We start from the raw sequence: 23,952 nt of genomic DNA, 5'->3' as shown, positions 1-23,952 counted from the left end.
GTGTGTGTGTGTGTGTGTGTGTGTGTGTGTGTGTGTGTGTTTAGACCATTAGCTCAGTATCCCCTCCCTAGCCTTTTTATCACCCTCATTCTCTTAGAAGTAACTCAGCATCCATTTATAAAAGCTCTGAAACAACACTCACCGATCTATAAGTAAAAGCTTTAGATCCATTACACTAAATGGATGCATGATGTTGGTGTATTTTCTGCTCATATCTCCTGCTCTTCTGTCGGCCCATGTCTGTTGACTTAGAATAGCAATAATGTCCGACGGTACTTTGTATTGCTCAGACCAGCTCTGTCTTCACCCTTATCTCCCCTATTTGTTCTTGATGGTAGGGTGGATGGATACAGTACGGAGGTAGAGTGATCATCTCTCAGCTAGGGAGCTGCCCTGCACGTTCTGTGAAATGAATCTCTGAGCTGTAGGGATATTTGATTTATACGTCTACATTAAACAATAAAAGGTCCACTTCCAGGGAAATTCCATTACATAACCGAATAGACCGAGTCATCCCGCCCACCCACTTCCCTTTCTCACTTCTTACCAGGTGGCTCCTCAGCAACATAGCTTCCATATATATTTTATATGCAAATGAAGGCTGATGGCCTTTATTCATTTAATGTGTACCGCTGGAATTACAACGTAATAATTCAAATAATTATTAATACAATTATCTTATTTTCCATTTAATCAAAATAATTAGATTTGAATGTGCTGTAAAAGGTGACTACAGATTCCTTACTGTACCTGCTCTGACAGTATTGATCTGCACCTTACCCTGACCTCTGACCTCCCATAGAGGGAGTATGTAGGGAACAGAAAGTTGCCCCACTGCAGTCAGGAGAGTTGCACATCTACTATTATTATTAATACGTAATCCAGTGGGTGGTTGTGTCACATGCTGCTTGTTATGTAATGTTTACTGTTTCAGCCACCTGAGCCATGACATACATCATCACACTGTAACACAAAGTGGATAGCAGCAAAACAAATGCTCCTTTGTTTAAGTGATCACACTCCTACTCTGTCAGTGTGATTAGCAAACTACCCTTTGAGCTACTGAGGCCTACGTGAGTCCAAAAGGTGAGATGCACAGAGCTACTCGTGGATTAATGGAAGACTTCAAAGGAAGAGAATTATAAAAGGAACCAGTATTAGAACTGACCGTTTGCTCAGCGTAGCCCCCCCCCCCCCCCCAGTTACTGTTGCTACTGTACGTTTACAATTTTTCAACATTAGAAGAGAAAAGGCTCTTCCACTGAGGACTTACCGATGAATTTGGCAAACTCGTCGCTATCTTGGGTAACAATGGCTGGGGGTTGCTGGAGTGTAAACTACAAGCTCTTACTTGTAAAATCCAAGCAAGAGCTTGATGCTAACATTAGCCTAGACTCGAGTAGACTCCAGGACCAACGTCCACACTATCAATGTGATAACCTGTAACCCCCAAACTCTAGTGAGTTAAAGCGGTGCTCCCTGACCTTGTAACTCTCTTAACACTCTTATCTGTAAGCTAGTTAGCCGCCATGCTAACGTCGGCAAACTACATAAGCAGATAATCATTGTTAATCCTTTTCCTCCACTTTTGCAGAGAATGGATTGTGGATTTGTGTTTTTCTATTATAATAATAATTCTATTTGTATAGCGCTTTAAAAAGTACTCAAATGCACTTTAGATGGTAAAGACAGAAACAATTAAAGCTGCGAGCAGCGATGAACGGGGCCTCGCAATCTGCAGCGCGTCGGGGGTGCCGGCGGGACTCCGGCCTGCGCGTCCGAGAATGTCCGCGACCGTCGGACGCCGCGTCCGCGAGCGAGACGTTTTTAATCCCGCGTGGACCGCCTGATGCCGGAAATGATGCTTTGCAAATAGTCCGATGCTTCCTGTATCCGCTGCCTGGCGCTACAGAACACGTGCAAACATGCATCATGTAGCTCTGTGTCAAATGTAAACCACATGGTGTAAAAGTCATGTAAATCGGAGGTGTTTATCATAAAATCCAGATTTCCTATCGCCAGCAGGTGGCGCTGTGAGTATTAGTGAAAATTAGCTCGTAGACATCCTCAGGCCATGAGTGTTATAAAGCATGAGAAGTTTGGGACCGTTTGGAACAACTCCAGCTGAGTTACATCAGACATTTCCTTTAGCCAGTAGGCTTTGCGGGTTTACTGTAGCGCCCCCTAGTGGTCGAATGCAAAACAATTATCAGGGTATGTTACTGGATGCAATATGCACATATGCTGAATATTATGTGTATTGATATTTTGCCACGCACCTAAAAAGTGTATTGGTCCATATCTTGTAAACACAAAGAGATATCAAAAAGATTTTTCATAGAAATCGGACCCAGCGCGTAGGAGTTCGCAAAAATGAGGTTTTTTTTCACTAAATTCAAAATGGCTGACTTCCGGTTGGGTTTAGAGCTTCGAGCCCAGGGGCTTTTTTGTCAGTCTACATGTGATACATCTGTTTACCAAATGTTATACATCTAAATTTTATATATAGATAGTGAAACGTACTGCGAGGGCTGCATCGTCGAAATATTGGATAAATTCATACAAAATTGAAAATGGCAGACTTCTGGTAGGGTTTAGAGCATGGTCCCAAGAGACTTATTTTTAAGTCTCCATAGGATACATGTGCCTACCAAGTTTCATACATGTAGCCAAAACGTAGCGCTGGGGCTACTCTTTTGAAATATTGTAGGGGGCGCTATAGAGGCAATTTAAAACAGCCAATAAAGAAAATCATATAAACTATTTCTTCCAATGACCTGCGACACATGTACAAAGTTCCATGCATTTGTGAGCATCCCAACCCACTAAACCATCAGCTTCCTTTTTCATGGCAAACTGCATCGCCACGGCAACAGCGTGGATCGAAAACTCACAATATTCATGGCGATTTATCATCAATGTCTTAAGGCTATCCTTACCAAATTTGAGACTCATCAGGTCACCTGGCTAGGAGGAATAAATAAAAGTATAAAATATGACATTTCCTTTAGCCAGTAGGCGGTGCTATGAGTTATTGTAATATTTTCAATTGAAGTATGTTTAGGCTTGAAGTAGCATCATGCATAAGAAGTTTTGTGCGAATTGGATAATGTACCTTGGAGCTATAACAACTTATTTTTTCATAAACAATGAGGCAAAATGGCCGCCACGCCACGTCAAGGTTCTTTGATGAAAACCCTCGATTTTGATAACTTTTAATCACAAAGGTCTTAAGAGCATCCTGACCAAAGTAGAAGTTGATTGCTTAAAATCTCTAGGAGGAGTTCATTAAAGTGCAAAGGCTGAAATCTGCAAAAAGTGACAAAAAGCAGAACTTCGAGGGTTTACTGTAAATAAATATCAGGGTATGTTAGAGGATGCAATGTGCACATATGCTGAAAATCTGGTAATTTTAGGACAAACGGTTGAGAAGTTATATGTATTGATATTAAGCCACGCCCCTAAGAAGTTTATTGGTACATATCTTGTAAACGAAAAGAGATATCAAAAAGCTTTTGATAAGTTTTGACGATGTAGATCCAGTAATGATCCACAGCAAATTTGGTAGTAATGGGACTAAGCATGTAGGAGGAGTTCGCAGAAATGTGTTTTACACTAAATTCAATATGGCGAAAAATCTAAGTAGGCGGAGCTTAGGGGTCTGATTGGCTTTTTTGTAGCTCTAGCTCAAGTGGACATGTGTGTCAAATTTCAAGTCAATCGGACATACTGGCCGAGGGGCGTCGCCGGTCCGACTTGTAGGGGGCGCTAGAGAGCCATTTCTTAACACAGAAAGATGCATTCTTTTTCAGATGCCTATATTCACCAGGCCTGACAAGGCCCCAAAATTTGGTGAGTTTTCTTCATGCATGGCAAGTCCTCCAACCATGCGTACGTTTACCCAAACGGGTACAATATCAATAGGGCCTTCGCGGCCCGACGTCGGTAGCTCGGGCCCTAATAAAATATGAACAAGGCAGAGAGATGACAATGTAACGGTAATACACAAAACAACAACATACATACATTGCATCACAGGATAAAAGCAGATTTTAATAGGTGAGTTTTAAGTGCAGTTTTGAAAGTGGCGAGTGACGGAGAATGTCTGAGGTGTTGGGGCAGGGAGTTCCAGAGGGAGGGGGCAGCAACGGAGAAGGCCCTGCCCCCTCAGGTCCGATGCTTTGACAGAGTAGGGGGAGTTAGGAGGTTGGCATCGGCAGATCTGAGGTTGCGGGTGGGAGAGTGTCGACACAGGAGGTCCGAAAGATATGAAGGGGTGAGGTTATGAAGGGCTTTGTATGTGATGAGGAGAATCTTGAACTGGATTCTTTGCTGCATGGGGAGCCAGTGGAGGTTTTGAAGGACTGCGGTTGATGTGGTCTCTGGTGCGTGAGTGGGAGAGCAGACGAGCAGCTGAGTTCTGGATGTATTGTGCATGAAAAAGGCTAAAGAAAAAACACTTCTCCAAGCTCTTTAAATGCAGAACCTCTATCACTACAGCCTCATGTACACCACTTCAGCATTTGGAGAACTCCAAAGCTTGACAGACCTACCACGTCTTGTTAAGCGAAACTAGAAGAAGACTGCTGCTGATTTGCAATCTGTGTCTGTCTTCGTGTCTGTGCAGCTACCTAGACAGCCTAGATCGGATCGGTGCCCCAGACTACCAGCCCACAGAGCAGGACATCCTGAGGACCCGAGTGAAGACCACAGGCATCGTCGAGACACACTTTACCTTCAAAAACCTCCACTTCAGGTCAGTTTTTAACTCATAACATTGACATTTCTTTTACTGTCAAAAGCACTGCCTCTTACCCATCGCTCTGTCTGCTCCTCTTATCCATGTAGAAACTCCAGTCTGTAATTAATGTGATGCAACGCTTTAAACAAGTGTCTATATCTACGACTGTCTGTCATTTTAACTAGATCTGATTCAATTAGAGCAAGTAGCAGTGGGGATGATGGCAAAGAGGAGGGGGGTGTTCAGATGGTAGGAGGAGAGGGAAGGAGATCTTTTTCTGACCTCTAATTTAATTAATATATTTCTGCCCCTCTTGTGTACACACACACACACATATATACGGAAGTATTGATAGGCACAGAGCGGAGAGGTTGATAAACTGTGGAACCACTTGTTTTTCTGGATGGATGCACCATCACACTTCAACTGATGTGTGTTTCCCTTTCTGACCCAATCATTCTCACACTCACACACAACTATTTATGGTGTGTTCAGATACATACACAACACTCCTAAACGTCAGTTCTGCTGACTGATGCTTTCTACTGTTACTCTTGTGTTTGAGTAGGCGTTGTGCTGCTGGGTGTGTTTTCGTTGAGAAGCCTAAATATTGTCAGCTCAATTGCTGTTACTGGCAGTCAGGCAGTGTGTGGGAGACTGCAGTGTTCCTGTACTGGGTGTAACCCATCAACCTACCCACCATTAAACCCATCACATGTGGAACCGAGTTCACTTCACTTTGGATGCACTCGTCTCTGGTAGTAGTCTGTCTAGGTACTCTACAAACCACAAAATGACAACTTATACATAAGAGTTGTCATTCCAAGCTTATAAAGACACGAGGTGAATTACTTACTTAGTTTGAAAAGGTCCATCTGGTCTAAGATACACAGTTTATGAACTGAGTGTCTGAAATGGGCCCAAAAAAGGGAAAGGTCAAATCAGAATGACCTTTAGACCGTTTGACATCAACAAATGTGTACGTTTATTGCAACATCGGTATCCAAACGTTACAACTTACAATGAGAAGAAAACCGGCAGAATTTACGAGATCCCACATTGTGCATATAGAGAGACTGACTGAGCCTTTCAAACACAGAATAAGAAAATAAAAGGTTGGGGGGGGGGGATTGGTACGTTAGAGTTGCTCTTATAAACAAGCATAAACAATTATTAAAAAACTGAAATGATGTACACAATGCTACAATATATAATACAGTATATGTTGAGAATATAAGTAAATAATAACAATAAGAGATAAGGATTTAGAAATACACAATACTGAGATGTGGGATCTATTAAGTATGTTGAATATAAATGCAAAAATAGTATTAATAAGAATTGAATAAGAATATGTATTGAAATTTACAGTATACAATGAATATGAGTATTGCACAGTTGAAACATTGCACCATTCATTGTACAGTTTAATCATTAGTGCACATAAGAGTAAGTAAGAAGTGAGTGAGAAGACACTGTCTTCTGTGTGTGTGTGTGTGTGTGTGTGTGTACACGTGTCTATTGATTCACGGCTGTCTCTCTGTCCATCAGGCTGTTTGATGTGGGAGGTCAGAGGTCGGAGAGGAAGAAGTGGATCCACTGTTTTGAGGATGTCACAGCTATCATTTTCTGTGTGGCGCTCAGCGGATATGACCAGGTGCTGCATGAGGACGAGACCACGGTAAGGACGGATGTTCACATGTGCATCTTCTCTCTCACTCTGTCTCACTGATGCTGTTTCTCTGTCACTTAGTGGCCTCATGACCCATTTATAAATATCGGAACACACCTTTTAAAAGGATTCTATGTCAGATGGCATCAGTAATGATATTTTATAGATTCGGGATGTGCAACAGCATGGGTAATAGTCCCCTAATACATTCAGACACGGGCTATATAGCAGCTAGTTTAAAGATAGAGTGTACGCTTGCTCTATGTGTAGAAACGGTGTTTAAGATGAGATTAAACACAGCCTGTGTAAAAGCTTGAGATAGGGCGGAATAAATATCTGTGGTGCTGTTTGATGAGCTGATAAATAATTAAGCTATTTCCATTTCATATATCAATTTTTCTGATTTCTTTAGGAATGACTGGTACATACAGAGAAACATAATAAGCTCTCATTTTGCATCTATTTAAATATCTGGTGTTATTTAATAATAGTGAACTATCAGCAATTGTCTGTCTTCATTCCTTCCAGTACGACTCGAGCACAATGTGAATTCTTTATGGAATTCCGTGGTGTTTGCTCTGGATCTCAGTTTGGTACACCATCCTCCGATATCACAACCAAACATGTAAATAAATCAACGGACTACTGCCGAGGGCCACATTCAAAATACTTGTTGAACTTGTTTGTTTAACAAAACACTTAATCCAACAGTGCTCTCTCTCTGGTGAAACCCGCTGTTGGATGGTTCCAATGGAAAAATACACGAGGAGATTGTTTTTCTCCATGCAAATCATTCTTCCCTATGCTGACACTGCAAAACAAGTTGCATTCTGGCCAAAGCAAATGACCCGTTTTGAATGATGGGATGGTCATGTATGGTCGCTCACGAAGTTGCTCTAAAGGCAAATCACGCTGACTGTAAATTATGAGATATACAGTCGGTGTAGAAATCATCTATGAAGTTTATGTGATGCCTGTATTCACCTTACTTACTTTATTTTAAAGAGATTTAATACTAAATCAACACAGAGATATAATATGATTTAGAGAATCAGGTGATTATACAACATTATATATAATCAAAAACCTTTAAATTGCAGGACTTTTTTCCTTTTTTTTTTCTTTACAATTATTGTAAATTGATTGTGTGAGGATTTTAAGAAGTAGAGAGTGTTAAAACAAACTACTCATGTAGACCTGTCTGTTATTTGGTTAATGTAAGGCCCTGGACAAGGTAAAACACAGTCACAGCTCAGCGTTTCCTCAACAAAAAGCCACACCCTGCCATGTGGCTGTAAAGACCAGGTACAAATGAGCTGATTTTAATGCACGACACTCGCTGCTATTTATAAAGCCTGAAGTGTTTCCTCTGAGAATTCTGGGCTGGGACACTGCTCTGTAGCTGCTCTATTCATGCAGATATCATCAAGCCTCCCCCTGAGCTGGGAGCACCAGAAGAACGTCAGATGAAGAGACGCAATATCCATCATAAAACACCAACAGCTTCTAGTGTGTGTGTCGTATATCTGAGTCCATTTTAAATGGTGCGTTGTCCAAATGTCGGCAATGTAAAGTCATGGTAATACTTTGAGTGTGGCTGCTATCGTGTTTGATAGGAGAACATTTCTCCTCTATAGGCAACATTAAAAGTAAACATAATTTCTGTCCCTCAGCTTCAAAAAGCAATTGCGTGTTTCTAAACTCACAATTTCAGGGAGAAATTCATTGTAAAATAGGCAAGACAGACTAAGACCTCAAATGATCAGACTGTAATGCGGTGATATTATCCCCATAATCATCAAAATGTGCTTAAAAACTCTTGAAATGGCACTCAAATATACCGTAAACACTTTGGCTTTCATTTTGTAAATAAACAAATATTTTTATTGCATCACAGATGGTACAAACATCTCCCTTTTTGGTTAAATACAAAAAAATCTTAAATGATCTTAAAAGGTAATCATAAATCATAAAGGTCCCCCTGCAAAAAGTGAATACAAAAATTCTGTTCTTTCTTTCATGTTAATTCTGGTATTTTAAATATCAGGCTCTGTATTTCACTTCTCTACCATGAAAGTCAGCTAGGCAGCTCTTTCAAGTCCCTCTTGACGATATTCAATGTTATCCCGATAATGGAAATTGACCACGATCTACTTACTGTGAGTGTTTTTATCGTAATCCGTGATAAAATCCTCTATCGTCCCCTTCTCTACCCACATCCTCTCTCAGTTCTGCTGTCAGACACAGACAGTCATGGCATGTGATCCAGAAAGTAAAACGTAGTAGTGCAGAAAAGATATTCTACAACCAAGACCTTAAGATAACACCCCATTCTCAGTAATGAGAGCGATAAAGTCATGGATATATTTCCTCTGGGTAGTTCATTAAAGCCACTGATAACCATGACTTTAATTAGAATGCCAGTTTTATTTGCCATAATACTACTCCTGTCTAGACAAGGTTAAGACTATTCTTAGTATACTAGACTCTTAGTAAGAGATAGGTGACATTTACATTGATATTTTAACATCAAGTAAAACTAAGATACTGTCTTCCTGAAACATATCCGGACAATACCCAACGCTCAATAACATTGTTCAGACTTTTTTAATACCACGTAGAAAACATTTCCGATGTATGAAAGTATGATGGAAAGCCAGTAGGGACAATATATCATATGATTGTTAAATATTATATCACATTTCCCACTACTTCCCTGCAGTATAATTCCCAATGATATAATTGATTTAATTAATGTGACTTGGACCTGAAATGGCAGCATAAAATGGAATGGATGAATTAACCAATTAATTTATTCAAGTCGTTGCTAAAATGGACACTTTCCCATAATGAGTCTATGAGTCTTCCTAGCAGCTACACGTAGCAGTGTTTCGCTACACTTGTGATGGTGCTGACTGAAACTCTGAAAGCACCACCTCCTTCATGCACAATCCACTGGCTCAAAAATCCCACTTTTACTTTATTGATGTTTAACGGATGCCATCAGCCCGCAGTCAGAACATTTTATAACTATCATCACCAGAGAAAACATTCAAGACTTGTGTAGATTAAATCCTTCTTAGGCTTTTCTTTTTTTAGGAAACTGAATTCAATGACTTTTCAAGAATCACAGATAGCCTGGCATTTGCAGTACCTGTATGTTATTTAACGAGGTCCCATAACAGCTGTTCTGTTTTCTTTGTGTTGGTTTATGCCTCTGCGCTGGCGACAGCCGGGGCCAGAGGCATAATGTTTTCTACGGATCTTTTTTCATACCTTAATTCAAGACCATGGTCTTTCAATTTGAGAGCATGAGTCACAAGATTTCAGGTTCAGATTTCGTAATGCTCTCCCCCAAAACCCTGTCCTCACACTCAGAGCTAACGTTAGCTGTGCATCAAGCTAATGTTTGCTGACTCTGTACATAGAGCACTTTCAGCCCGAGCGTGTTTAGTTTGAGCTCTGAAGGGAACTACAAGACTTAAGTATAGTTACAGCGAGTGGATGTGTTAATGATGGCCGACCATGGATGTATTAAGAGGAAGGGGAGGCCACCAGATTGGTACCACCTCGGCTATTTAAGTGTGAGGACAAGGTTTTGAGGGAAAGCATTACAAAATCTGAACGTGAAATCAATGAGTCGTGCTCTCAAAATGAAAGAACACGCTCTTGAATAAAGATAGGAAAAAAGCTCCATACTTTTAATTTGTTCCTTCCGTTTATTGTCATTTTGAGAGGACAAAATGTAAAAGACCACCTCACCGGACCCCATGCTAAAGGTTTTGACTGTATATGTCGATCTAAATGTCAAAGTGCTTTTTGGACACAAACGCACACAGTACAACACATACTACTTCTGCTTTTTAATTCCCTTCCTTCTATTTAAGAACTGCTTGCATTGTGTTTTTCTCTGCCTCTCTTTGTTTTGTTTCTGTGAAAACACACAGACGTCACACACGCAGGCTATGTAATGCCAGCTGCTCTGGTTGAACACTTCTGCCTCTAAACACTTTCTTTTCAGCCCTAGGGGTGTGTATGCATATTGTATGTGTGTTTGGGTTAAAGCGGGTGTCATATAGGACGTAGGCCGTGGGTGGGTGAGCGGGTCCCTTGCATTTTCTGTTCCTGCTCTAAACTCCGTCCTGCAGCATTTCTGGCTCCTTCCACTCCTCCTGTCACTCTCGCCATCGACTGTCCTCTCTTACCAATCAGCAGTCAGATCTTCTACAGATGCTCCACCCACAGACAGGTATGAAACCTCCCAATAGGTTGTGTCTTCATCTATTACTTAAATCTTGCTTTAAATATAGCATCAATGCTTTATACGCCCTGTGGAGCTTTTATGGTAAACACTGTTTTTGTTTTGTTTACATTTAACGTTTGTCACAGAGAGGCATTGTGTGTTTCTGGCTTAAGAAACATGTAAAATGTTCTACCTCCTAAAAATATTTGCAAAGCTAATTTAAATGTGCATCGTTTACACCAGGGTGCTTATTCTTCTTCACCTCCTTCATTGGTTCACTGCAACCTATATAGTTCATTACCTCCACAAGCTGTTGCTGCCTCCTGCAGAATACACAAACCTCTGCTCACGGTGAGCAAGTTATTTCCTCAAGTACATGTGACAGAATGACTAAAACACTCGATACAGAGACCGTCTTTTCTAAGCATTGCTCTTTGGTGCCCCTAGTGGTCAAAAACCTCCACACGGCACCTTCAAGCTATGTATTCACTCACAGCTTAATCACTAGTAGGGCATGGCTTTGTTTAACTCAGCTACAACATTCAGCTTACTAATACCTGTTGTTACTGATGTGTTGATCTACACACATGCACACAGATATACACACTCAACATGCAGCAGGAAATGGTGTGTCTGTAGACAAGAGGAACTCCTCAGTACTTCTGTTCTGCTTTCTCGTTTTAATTTACCCAGTTCCTCTTTGTGTTTTAGTGGTGTGTATGTAGTATGTGTGTTCTAGATTTGCCCTCTTGTGTGCATGTGGTTTCTGAACACATTTGCACGTATGCTTGTCTGGTTGTTTTGTGTGTGTGTGTGTGTGTGTGTGTGTGTTCATCTACTATGATCATGCAGAAGATTTTGTTTTAAAGCCCTTTTAACCCTTGGTAATGTCTCTTTTACAGAACCGTATGCACGAGTCTTTGAAGCTGTTTGATTCCATCTGTAACAACAAGTGGTTTAAGGAAACCGCTATCATTCTCTTCCTGAACAAGAAGGACATCTTTGAACGCAAGATCACCAAGTCTCCACTGTCCATCTGCTTCCCTGAGTACACTGGTACATATCGATGCACTCGACAGTGATATTTTCTTGTTAGTTCATGCTATGAACTGCATTATTGTATGAACACTAGTAGGCACTGTAGCTGCTGAGGAAGAGCTTCCCCCACTCAGTATTTACAAAGAAAGAGTGAAGGAAAGGCAAAGAGTCCTAACTTTAAGACTTTACAAGTTTTTGATCAAAGAGTGACAAAGCATTTCAACACTAAACCCAACTCTAGCGTGCTTTGGGATTGGGTCACTGCTTCGAAAGATGAACGTGTTGATCTGATCTCAGTGATCTGTGGATAGAATTACTCATTCATACATGCCCTCTTTCAACCTCACATTTTCCAGCTAATTTCTGAGTTTTTCTTTCCGTTTTAAATTTCAGTTATAATGGTTACAAGCATAGTATTTGTAACTTAGTATTTGTACCTCCTGTAGTTTGGTCTATTTAGGTTCAGAATGGAACGAAACAAAGATGGTAGTCAAAGAAGTGAAAGAGTGAATATTATCAGGAGTGTTAATGGACATTAGCTGGAGTGTGCTCGTCTAGATACAAGAGAAAATCAGAGATAAGACAACGTGAGAAAACCGGAGAGAGCAAGAGTGTGAGAAAATGAGAAAGAAAAAAAATGAACACACTGTTGTTCCACACTGTGGGAAAGCAAGATGGAGAGAAACCAAAACAGCAAGACTGTGAGAAAGAGAGAATTAGAATTCCAAACCTGTTTCCTCTTCTCTTCTTCTCTTCATCCTTTTCCATGGCCAGACTTTGAGCCTATTCTGATGAAGTTGCTGCTGAAGCAGACAGGAAAACCCACAGTGTTGCTCATGGCTCAGAGCCAAGTAGATGTAAAAAAAATTACTCCAATCACTGAGATCAGACTCATTTCAACAGTGTTACAACAAATGAAGGCGCTTGACTGCGTGGCAAACGCTTTGCATTACAAGCAGAACTAGCTCGCACAGTTTATAATGGACTTGAACTAAAAGGTCATACATTAGATTTGGCACTGCTGTGAAATGAATCGGTATACAGTTTGAATCACGGTTCCATCCTTTTGGCTGTAGGACCTAATATCTGTCACAGTCATGTACTGTTCCTCTATAAAAACGATGATACATTGGCAGTATTCAGAAACAGACTTTGTCAACAAAAGCAAGATGCGCAGCCCTCTGCACACCTCAGCAAATATGTGGCGAGCTAGAAAGTCAAAGGTTGTGTTTTCATAAAATATCATAAAATATTGCTGATGCGGTGAATGTGCTGTAGGTTAGCCCACTGATATAAAGGTCCACATGACAGCAGCTCTTAAGCCGTCACCTGACTCCCACTATATGTCCTCTCTCTATCCTCAGGTCCAGACACTTACTTGGAGGGAATAGACCACATTAAGTGTCAGTACGAGAGCAAGAACAAGTCACCCAGCAAAGAAGTCTACTCCCATGTGACCTGCGCTACGGATACCGACAACATCCAGTTTGTCTTTGATGCTGTCACTGACGTCATCATAGCAAATAACCTGCGAGGGTGTGGCCTGTACTGACGAAGACGTTAAATGTTAGCCAATGGATGACAGATGTTTGACTTGTGTTTACCGTACCAGTTCGTAGCACATATTATGTGTGGCCCATGTCAGTAATCATATGATAGCCAGTCAAAGATGGGGCACGGGCTGTGTTTATGATGTCCCCATACTGCTTTATTGTAAGGCTTGACTCTTAATTCATGTATTGATTGGTTGAGTGATTGGTTGAGACTTCTTCTAATGTATTTGACTTCCTCCTTAAGAAGAAGAATTTCCAATAGCTCCGTGCATTTAGTTGTAGCTAAACTCCAAATCTTTTGCCGGTGTGCTGCAGACATCCTGCACAATAGCTCCTGTCGACTCTCCAGGGATATAAGGTTCCTGAGACTTGTTTGTTCATGCAGTACCGCCTTACTCAAAGAACTGGACTGGTTGCTAATTAACAGCAGCCATCTTATAAGGGTTCACCAGCAGTCCACCAAACTGGTGTAATGGGAATCACTCCTCTACCCCAAAGTATTTCTAAACATTTCAATTTAAATAGGAGTTGCCAATCTTCTTTGCCTTAGACTTGTGCCTTAATTACACAAAGGGCCAACGTGAAAGTGACTATATAAGTATGTTGTTAGTCAGGGTCAAGCTCAGGTCACTCCAAGTTTACATCAGAAGGATGCTCCTCAGACTTTATTATGAGCATGTCATGTTAAAGTGTTGACAAGTGTCCAGCTTTCTCAGAAGAAATTGAAAGTGAAGTCATCAGCAAAAAAAAAGTGTTTCTATATATGTTGTGTGAAATAGCTTTTGTGTGCACCGTCTTCATTTTGTTGTATTTGTTGTGTAATTGGTTTTATTCTGTTTTCTGATGACAGTCCTGCTCTGATGTAGGAGCTGCGCTGCAGAGTGTCTGACTGCATAGTTGCACTACGGAGCTCCAAAATACTCCGTATTTATGCAACAGGATATTATGAACTGAATCATCATATTCATAAATACTGTAAGAAAAGATGAAGCATCATTGTGAAATTCTTAGAAAAAAAATCAAACTTAACTCATTATTATGAAGTGTGTATTATTTTCACAATAAAACGTTTAATTTTTTATTTGTAAAAGCAGTTGCTGAGAGGCTTGGACCACATGATGTGAGAGAGGGCAAAGCAATAGTAAGAGTAAAGCTCCATTTGCATGGGCCTAGTATTAAGCCCCCACGTCTGTCCCGTCCCCACGGATATCATATCGAGGCTCTGCGTAATGGCGAAATATGTTGAAAAATTACGAACATGGCATATTTTCACAAATTTAACATCACAGATAATGTCCCCAGGTAACCTGTAGTGCTTTGCACTATCATTAGAAACATGAAAAAATATACTTAAAAAAAAAAAGTAATTTCAAAAATATGTCATGAAATAACATGTCCGTTTTAATTATTGTTCGATCATTTAAAATTGTATTTTTATTTTCTGTATTTTATCATATTTGTTTCATTTAGTGTTAGTGTTAGTTAAAATGATGTCTCATTCATTGGTTTAATATTACTCTTTTTGTAGTTTCATATCAAACAGCGTGACGCCTTGCTTAACATAATGATTCAACATGTAGGACCTGCTCTCCTCTGGCCTTTTAGAAACACACGGACTCGGAACAGACTATCAGTGTCAATACATCAAAGCCTTTCCTCAGTCACACTCTTGTCTTTTTGTTCACTGTATTTTGAATTGATGGCACTTAAAGGCCCAGTATGTCCAATTTATGTGTAGGATTTCTCAGTTTACAGATCTTTTTTTTTTAGCTGATAAAAAGCTTAATCGTCCTTAACGATAGCTAATTGGTTTCCAGATTGCATTTTGGCCAATGTGTTCCGCCTCTATTGCTCCCCAGGAACTGTACTTGTATGTAGCCAAAGCCTGCTCAAATTAGGTCAACATTACCTCAACTACAAACGAAAACCCAAATCTTGGATTGTCGGTTTATATGCATAGTCTGTTTATAGCGGTTATGGTTTGAGCAATGGCTGCTTGTCATCTTATCGAAATTCAAAGGAAGAGCGCCATTAGTGTTTTGGCCTTAGATGCATTTCGTTTGAGACGAAGTATGTTTTGGTACCTATAGAAGAAGGTTATTGAAAGGTTATTGGCATTATCATTTATTTGTTTTTGAATATTTGAAGATACAGCACAGATTTATTCTTTTGGGATTGATATTTCAGCCTCATGTTCCAGCATTCATGTGTCACAATAGATCAGCTACAAGAGGTTAGGGTTCTGACTCAAACAGACAATTCAAAGATAATGCCTCAGAGTAAGCATTGATTTTATAGGGCCCAGGGACAACATCGACTGTGTGGAGCTGCACAGTGTAACATCTTTATTGTCCACCTCTCTGCCTTAATAAGCCAGAGGTGAGCTTTGAACGATTGTGTGCTCGTGGGTACATATAGTCCTCTGGGACCAGATTGTCTACCTTGTTACTATTGTTTCAGCCCCGATATTTTGCTTTCTGCTGAGCGAGTTGCATTTCTGCTGGATAGTCGTCCCAGAGCTGCTGGACGATTGAGGTTTGATGTAGTGCACGGCTTAGCGGAAATGAAAAGTGCTGTGTGCATTTTGTGGGAACAGTTCAAAATTGAGCCTTGACATTAAAGCCAAAGAGATGCGTATAATACCAGGAAAGTATCACCAGCTCCTCCCTTCTCTCCTTCTAAGCAGCATAATAGAGTTTTCTCTGTCTGTGGGACTTTGTTGAGTTGACCGAGCTGAGTGTGTTTGCAGCTTCACTGGTATGAGAGCTCTCTGGCAAACAGAGTTAGCCAGCTTCTTTATTTATTCATGAGCAGGGCATTTGCTCCATTCCACTCCTCCCTCCACTTAAAACAGCGAGGGCCTGTCTGCTTCAAGCTGCCATTATTTTTTCTTTTTTTTTTTAAACAGGTAGATGATGTCATCGGCTCTTCCCGCTGCATCTTTGCCAACTTTCCCAAATTAGAGAGCTGCCTAAGGCTGTTGATCAGCCTGCTTTGTGTGTGCGTTTCTGTCTGTGTATCTTGTGTGTATGTGTGTGTGTTTACCAATTGTATATAGTTACCTACATGTAGTACTTGATAGTACAGGAAAGGTCAGTGTGTGTGTGTGTGTGTGTGTGTGTGCATGCGTGGTTGTTTGTGTGTGTTTGTGTGTGTTTGTTTGTGTGTGTGTGTGTGTGTGCGTGCGTGCGCGCCTGCCTGTATACACATGCATGTCTATGTATTGTGTGAGCTACAACATCAGCCCGTTGGGGGGGTTGTGGTGGAGTCAGTATCTGTGGATTAATTACCCAGAAGGCACCTGTCTACCCTTTCCACACATAGGCCCTCAACACACACACAAACGCACACTGAAGACATAAACACACCCATGAGACTTCAAAATGTCACCTTAATTGCCCGTGCCAAATAATATCACCATATCCAACCAAAGAGCCTCAGATGTTTTTCGGTTTGTTTGCCAAACACGAAGACCGCGGCTCAAAGTCTTCTCCTCTGACTTATTACATTTAATACATAATGGGAACTTTAAGCGATCTGCATCACCTTTGGAGATGTGACTTTAAATTAACATAAAACATCAAACGCTGTTGTCCTGAAACAATGTCAGCATAAGTCCACATAAAAGATTTCTATGATTTCTATGAATCTTCTGTCAGTGGTTACATGGGACATTGAAAACCACTTTTATTTGTAATTTGCATAGAAGCCAAACAGGCTGAGCCTTTCAAAGAGGTTATTTTAGAGAACAGCACAGTTTACGACTTTACCCTGTCACTGAAAACATGTTTAAATCAGCATTTGCTGTATTAACAATTTTAATTAATTTTTTCCCCGATACATTTAGCAACATGTCTTTTTGCCTGAAAGCCAAACCAGCAGTAGACGTGAGCTGTGGAACAATAAGCTGGGTAAAAATTTCATATTTAAATCAATTGCTACGTATCATATACAGTATACTTTAATAAATGCCTTTTTTGGGGGTTAATCCTAGTTTTATACAGTATTGAAATTACCTTGCAGACACCTGAAACAGGATTGTTGTGTCAGAGTTCACCAAACTCACGTTTGTGCGTTTTTACTCCTCTTCTGAGAGAGTCCAGTAATTGTGCCGATGCCATCAGGATTAATTGACTGATTTTGCTGCGCAATGTTGCCATTTAACATGCTGATAGGATACCAGGATGTATAGTATTTGGACCATATATATTGGCTCTAAACCAAGAAATGGAGAAATTACACCAGGGGCCAGGCTGAGAGGTTAGTGGGTAATGTAGTTTAAGTCCCAGTGATAAATAATAGTCCTATAGGCTGCAGGGAAGGAGAGATGTGTGGGTAATGTAGTCTAAGGTCATGCTAGAGAGGGTTTATGGGTAATAGTGTTTTTTTTTAAATTTATTTTAGGTGGATGGGTCTGACGTGAATAGTACAATCAGTGGTTCATTCAGGTAACAACGGTCCGATTATATCTGGGCAGCAGGTGGTGGCACAAAAGAAATGTTAGCACCATGTGCCACTCAATGCCTTAGCTACATAAACAATTTCTGAAATCCCACAATGGCAGCCAAACTTGATTTGATTTGTTACACATGTCAGATGTCAGAAAGAGCTTCTGTGGTGTTGTTTTGCTGACTTATTTATGCCTAAAGTTTTGAAATAGAGTTTTACCTGTAAATGCTTTTGAGTCGTCCAATAACATGTCCAGCTGCCACTCAATAAAAAGAGCACTTAAGCTTCTCCTGCTCCACTGCTGGACTGGGAGAGCATTCAGGAAGCCGCAGGGCACATGACCGTAATGAACTTGTGCAGAATGAAGGAGACGGAGCTGGTAAAAGTCCTTGCGCTCATCATGCTCTCAACTCTTACTGCTGCGTCATTTAACCCCTCTCTCAATGCCAACCAACGTCCCATCTGTACTGTACAGATCCCCTACAGCCAAATCTACAGTCCTGTTTATTGTGGTTCTGCGTGTATGTGTGTGTGTGTGTGGTGTATCTTACTGAGCGCTGTAAGTCAAATGTATCTGCTGCATCCTCCTCACTGCTGTGATAATTTATTAAAAGTTGTATTTATACATAAGAGAAACAACAATAAAGCACCACATGAGTAACTTGATATGTGTGATTATTTTTCTGACCTATTTTGCATTTGCAGAATATTTCAAATTAAATTACTGAGGATGCGTGTCGATTTTTTTTTTCCCTTTTTCCATCTTGCTCTCTGTGTTTTACGAAACTGTGATTATTTATTTTAAACGTTGGAAAGAATTTCCTGAACAGGCCCACTTAGTAAACTTGTTTCTTGTCAGCATGTGTGTGTGAGACAAAGAAATCACTCCTCAGTTGCAATCTTTGTCTGACTGCATAATATGCATGCATGTTGTACTTCATTTAATTAAAGATGCACAAGCAATAACTGTGCAGAAAAGTGATATCTCGCTCGTTTCTCTTTTGCTAAAGTTTTAATTGGAAAGAGAGAGAGGAGTGTGTAACTGCTGGTCTCACTTTCTGTGTATAATAGTATGCAACGTTTTTGGCTCATTTGTCTCGAGTTTGAAATGTGACCGTGACAATAATTTGTCCCTTCTTTCCTCTTCTCTCTTTATCATCATTCATTCACTTTTACCCCTCCCTTTCTCCTCTTTCCACTTTATTCTCTCCATTTAATCCTCTTTATTTTGTCACCTGTTCCCTTAATCTCTCATCCATCCTCTTTCATTCCATTTCTTTCTCCCCCTCTTCTTCTGTCGTCCTCCGCAGAATCGCATGCACGAGTCTCTGATGCTTTTCGACTCGATCTGCAACAACAAGTTCTTTATCGACACCTCCATCATCCTCTTCCTCAACAAGAAGGATCTGTTTGCAGAGAAGATCAAGAAGTCTATGCTCAGCATCTGCTTCCCCGAATACACAGGTAGAACAAACAAATAAAAGCTCTCAAAACACAGCAGCAACCAAACTTGACAGGTGCACAAAATAGATTTCTTAGAAAACACAAAATGCTGCAAACCAGTGACACTGACTCCAATTACGTAACACAGAAAAAGAGCCATAGCAAATTGATCAGTCAATTTAAGGTATGTAAATTGACGGATCAATTCGCTATGGTATAAACATGACGGCTTCATGAGCATGACAATTTTAGGTTCACCCACATTACTGAGGAAGGAGGTTTAAAAGGCTGTTCAGATGCAGACTCGTGAAAAATAGCACCACTGCATACAAGCCGGTCTTAAACAAATGTGTGTTTAGTGCAGTTTTAAAGAAATAATGTGTTTGGAAATATGCTTCTTCACTTTGTTGAAGTTTTCGATGATGAGATTGATACCACTCTCATGCCTGTTTGTTGAGTATGTAGCTGGAGGCAGCAGCCGGTTAGCTTAGCTTAGCATAGCGACTGGGAACAGGGGGAAACCGCTCTGTCCAAAGGTAACAGAATGCACAGTACCAGCACTTCTGATATTCTTCTAGTTATATCTTGTTGCTTTAATCCAAACAAAAGTAGAAAATTGACAATTCTAACAAAATCTCCAGCACATAATTCTTTTTTCAATGGAAATTGTCATATTTATACTCATGCTTCGTTCACTAAATACCTAGAAAGAAACAAACGTGTTATTCATGATTTTTAATGGTTTTGGTTGACGGATTTTGTTACCTGTGGACGGAGCCAGGCTGGCTTGTTCCCCTTTCCTGTTGTTATGCTAAGCTAAGCTAAGTGGCTGTTATATATATATATATATATATTGATATTTCCCATACAGACATGAGCGTGGTGTCAATATTCTCATCTAATATTCAGCAGGAAAAGAATAAACATGTCATACCCTGTCCCTTAAACTTCAAATCTGATGTTCTAAAACTGCTTGACAGCCAATATAAAGAGTGAATTTGAGGTGATACTATATGAGGCAGGGTTAAAGAGAGGAGCACTAGTTAAAAAGAGATGATGTATGAATAAATACCAGCTGTCTGATCTTAATGTGATTCCCAGAAGCTAAATACAGTAGCTTTCTAAAACCTCTGCGGTGTTTCTGGACATTGATCAACAGCTGCTTGATACAGCAGATTGGTTTGTTCTGCGTTGTAACTCCGGAGCTGTGAGGAACAAACTGGGCGTTAACTGTTACTGAGTTGTAAAGCATTCTGAGAAATGTGGCACTATTAATCAAAGCAGCTGTTTACAGCATTGAGCCAGTTTGAATTGATCAGGATTTTGCAGGAGAGAGCACCGAAAACCAAATGTTTGATGTTGCCTGTTAGAAGAACTGTGTAGCCTTGATTGGAAAAGAGCGATATATACGTGAAGATTTACTTTACTGTGTTTAAAAGCATGGAAGAAAAGGAGTGAGAGAGGCTGAAATAGAAGCTGCGAGGAGGTGAGAGTCATGGCAGTGAAAAGGAAAGGATTGGTAGTCAAGAGAGCAGGAGACAGTCACGCTTGGTCAGCCATGAAGAGAGAAGAGAGGAGATGGCAAGTGAGAGCTGTCTCCTGCCCTCTTCACACACACATGCAGGTCTCTCACACAATCCTATGCATTTCTGGCTTTCATGCTTCTTTTTTTTTTGATTTTCTAACTGCCTTGATAATCACAGTAAGTCTATCTGACATGTTGCATCTGTTTCCCGCTTCCCTTGTCACCTCCTCCCTTACCTTTACGCGAGGAGCCTCTGAGAATAATATTTCTTTTAAACCGACTAGGGAGAAATTATATTACTGTTATAAGTGTCGGATCTTTTTCAATTTAGAAGTACAAGTGAAGAGTTTCAGTCTTGATGGGTCCAAATAGCAGCAGATATCAGAGGAGGATCTCTGTGCAAAGTTACCCTCCGCGTTAACAAACTAATTTGAACAATTCTATTGCATGAGAACTGTATCATCTATGATTTTCTCCGTCTCTCTCTTCTCTCTCCAGGACCCAATACCTACGACGACGCAGCAGCTTACATCCAAGCACAGTTCGAGAGCAAGAATCGCTCTCCAAATAAGGAAATCTACTGTCACTTGACCTGCGCCACGGATACAGGAAACATCCAGGTGGTGTTTGACGCTGTGACCGACATCATCATCGCCAACAACCTCCGAGGGTGTGGCTTGTATTGAGCTCGCCCACACACCCCGTAATATCCTCCCCCTTTTTGTCCCCTATTCTCTCTCGCCCCTCCTGTCCTCCTCCCACCTCGTTCCTGTTCCTTTGACACTGCTGGAAATGATGACGATGATGATTCTGCTGATTATTTAAAGAAAAAAGAAAGAAAAATGCAACTAGGTACATATTAATAATGAGGATAATTTAAAAAAATAGGCATATATATATATATATATATATATATATATAATGTTTTTAGTTATTGTGTCTTCTCCTCACGCTCCGACTCCTCCTCCTGATGGTCTTTGGCCTGCTGCCAAGCAAACAAATTTGTTTTAGTAGAAAACACGAAACCTGAAGCCTTGAAAACTTCTTGAACAAAGTCAATGAAAGCCTGCATTCCCCGTCCTCCTCTCTTTTTCTTTCTCAGCTGTGTCTTTTGTTGTTAACAAAAACACATCCTGTACCTTTTTTTTGCCAGAGTTTTTTTAATTATTATTGCTATGAATATGACTTATGTTTCATTTTTGTTGATCGTGTGTATATTTATTACATGAGTATCAGTCTGTACACTGATTTTTATTCACATTTTGCCTCACCTTGACATATTTTATTTGTGTCTTATTTTGTTTGTTTTTTTGCTATAGTAGTGATGTAATAACATTTTTTGCAGAAATATGTGAAAATGTCGATAGCACTAAAAAACACCGGACAGGTCGGCGAAAAAACCTTAAAACCTCTCGAGACCTGCTGAAACTGACAACACGTATTTTAACATTAGTCTTTTGTTTACATTAGCCAAGATGTTTGTTGTCAATTTCCCTTTTTGATTTTGAGTACGTTGTATCATTTTACTCCCCACAATCCGGTTTTCATCAACAGGAAGTGAGGCTTCCTGTTTCCCAAACCTGACCTTAGCCATTCACCAACCGCCGGTCGTGGCCGAGCTTGAGAGCCAATAGGAAATGTGCTAAATGTCCTATCAGTGCCATAGAACAGAGGTACTGCACTGTAGATTGCTACGCTTTTAGAAGCAAGTGCACATCGTTATAACTCTACCTTCCTCACTGTTATAACCTCTAGACCTTCTAACATTCTTCGTGCGAGGAAACTCAGTCCGGGTTTGATAATGGTTGATTAATTTTGTTAATTTATTTATTGATTGATCACCCGTCCTACACATGCCACTCTCTCTCTTTCTCTCTTCATTTATACACCACCACCATGCCTTTACTTCTCTCACCTCCAACCATCTCTCTTTCTTTTTGCCTACTTTCTGCATGGCGCCCTAACATCCTGATTTCGGGGTGAAAGGGCCTCTCCTCTCTTTCCAACCCCTCTCTCCCCTTCCTCCTCCTCCTCCTAAAACCCTGACACAGATAGCATGAGATACTCAAGCCTTTGTATAAAGAGACCAGTTAATTCATAAAAATGAAAAATAAAAAAGAAGCTCCACATAGATGCTGTTAAGATAATAACTTTAAAAAAAAGAATTTAAATAAAAATAGCAAAAGATGAATAAAAAAAGATGGGGGGGGGGGGGAAAAAAAAAAAAAAAGTAGGAGATAGATAGCGGCAAAAAAAAAAAAGGGATTATTGGGTCCTGGAAAGGAGGGGGGGGGTTAAAAAAAAAAAAAAAAAAAAAAAAAAAAAAAAGTGAGTCAAAAGGTCATGTGAGTGGCTTGGAAGTGTAGATTTGGGGATTCTTGCAGTAACACGTAGAAATAAAACAGTCAAAAAGGACAAAAAAAAAATCATAAAACCAATGAACGTGGGTATTACAACAACAACGATTCTGTAATATTCTAAAAAGATAATCTTTCTTGTGCTTTGTAGCTACGAAACATGTTTTCTGTCTATATCTCCCCTTTTTTAAAATACAAATGTTTTGCAAAGGGTTCCAATTTGACAGCGAGCTGATTTGGAACCACGACGATCTCATGTTGACCCCGTGTTGTTGTGATGCTCTGAACTGTGCCCCAGCCCCCTTTCCTTTTACCGGTTTGCCTGTTTCCCTGCATCAGAACCGTGTCCTCACTTTAGCCTGACTCAGAACGATTAAATATAATATTATAACAATATCTATTTTTATTATTTCAGAAAAAATGAACCACTTTTTTTGGGGAGAGCACGTTTCTCGCTGCGTTCCACTAGTTAGGGACGCCGCATGTTCACACATCGACGCTGTATATAATCATGCTCCTTTCTTCTCTGTCTCCTTTCAGTTTGACACACACCTTCCAGGTCTACAATGAAAAGCACAGTTCTCACATCACACACACATTTGCTCGCACTTACACAAACACACACACACAATGAGTAGATTTGGAAATTTGTTATTTGTTCATACCTAATCTATGTTACCTCCCATCTATCTATCCATCTATCTATATTGACCTCTCTTTCTTGCCTTTTGATTTCTAATTTTGAAAAGAAAAAACAACTGTATAAAGAAAAGATATACCTGTTTCTTTGGCATTCTGTTCCTGTTACCTTCATTATTTTTTCTTTATATTTTGACCTCTTCTTTGTTCTGTTCTTTACCCAGTGAATGCTTTTTTTCTGTGCAGCTCTCTCTCTCTCTCTCTCTCTCTCTCTCTCTCTCTCTCTCTCTCT

General features: G+C 40.2%; 1 protein-coding gene across 2 annotated transcripts in view; it reads left to right on the top strand.

Annotated features, from left to right (window-relative positions):
- The window catches only part of gnao1a (guanine nucleotide binding protein (G protein), alpha activating activity polypeptide O, a), an 87,327-nt gene extending 65,509 nt beyond the window's left edge, over positions 1 to 21,818 (top strand). The window contains exons 5-8 of one of the 2 annotated variants that reach the window (XM_031874389.1): positions 4,628 to 4,756; positions 6,293 to 6,422; positions 19,007 to 19,160; positions 21,163 to 21,818. In XM_031874389.1, coding sequence (XP_031730249.1) covers positions 4,628 to 4,756; positions 6,293 to 6,422; positions 19,007 to 19,160; positions 21,163 to 21,350 — 601 coding nt within the window. In that variant the 3' untranslated portion in view covers positions 21,351 to 21,818. Of the gene's footprint in view, positions 1 to 4,627; positions 4,757 to 6,292; positions 6,423 to 11,558; positions 11,713 to 13,058; positions 18,363 to 19,006; positions 19,161 to 21,162 lie in introns of those variants that run through there. The other variant, XM_031874391.1, reaches the window with a different exon arrangement.
- Positions 21,819 to 23,952: the final 2,134 nt, after the last annotated feature.

This window comes from Anarrhichthys ocellatus, unplaced genomic scaffold (assembly GCF_004355925.1).
Source record: "Anarrhichthys ocellatus isolate YVR2014 unplaced genomic scaffold, GSC_Weel_1.0 scaffold80, whole genome shotgun sequence".
Classification (NCBI taxonomy): domain Eukaryota; kingdom Metazoa; phylum Chordata; class Actinopteri; order Perciformes; family Anarhichadidae; genus Anarrhichthys; species Anarrhichthys ocellatus.
Note: the sequence above shows the minus strand (reverse complement) of the source record. Positions and strands in the feature narration are given on the sequence as shown.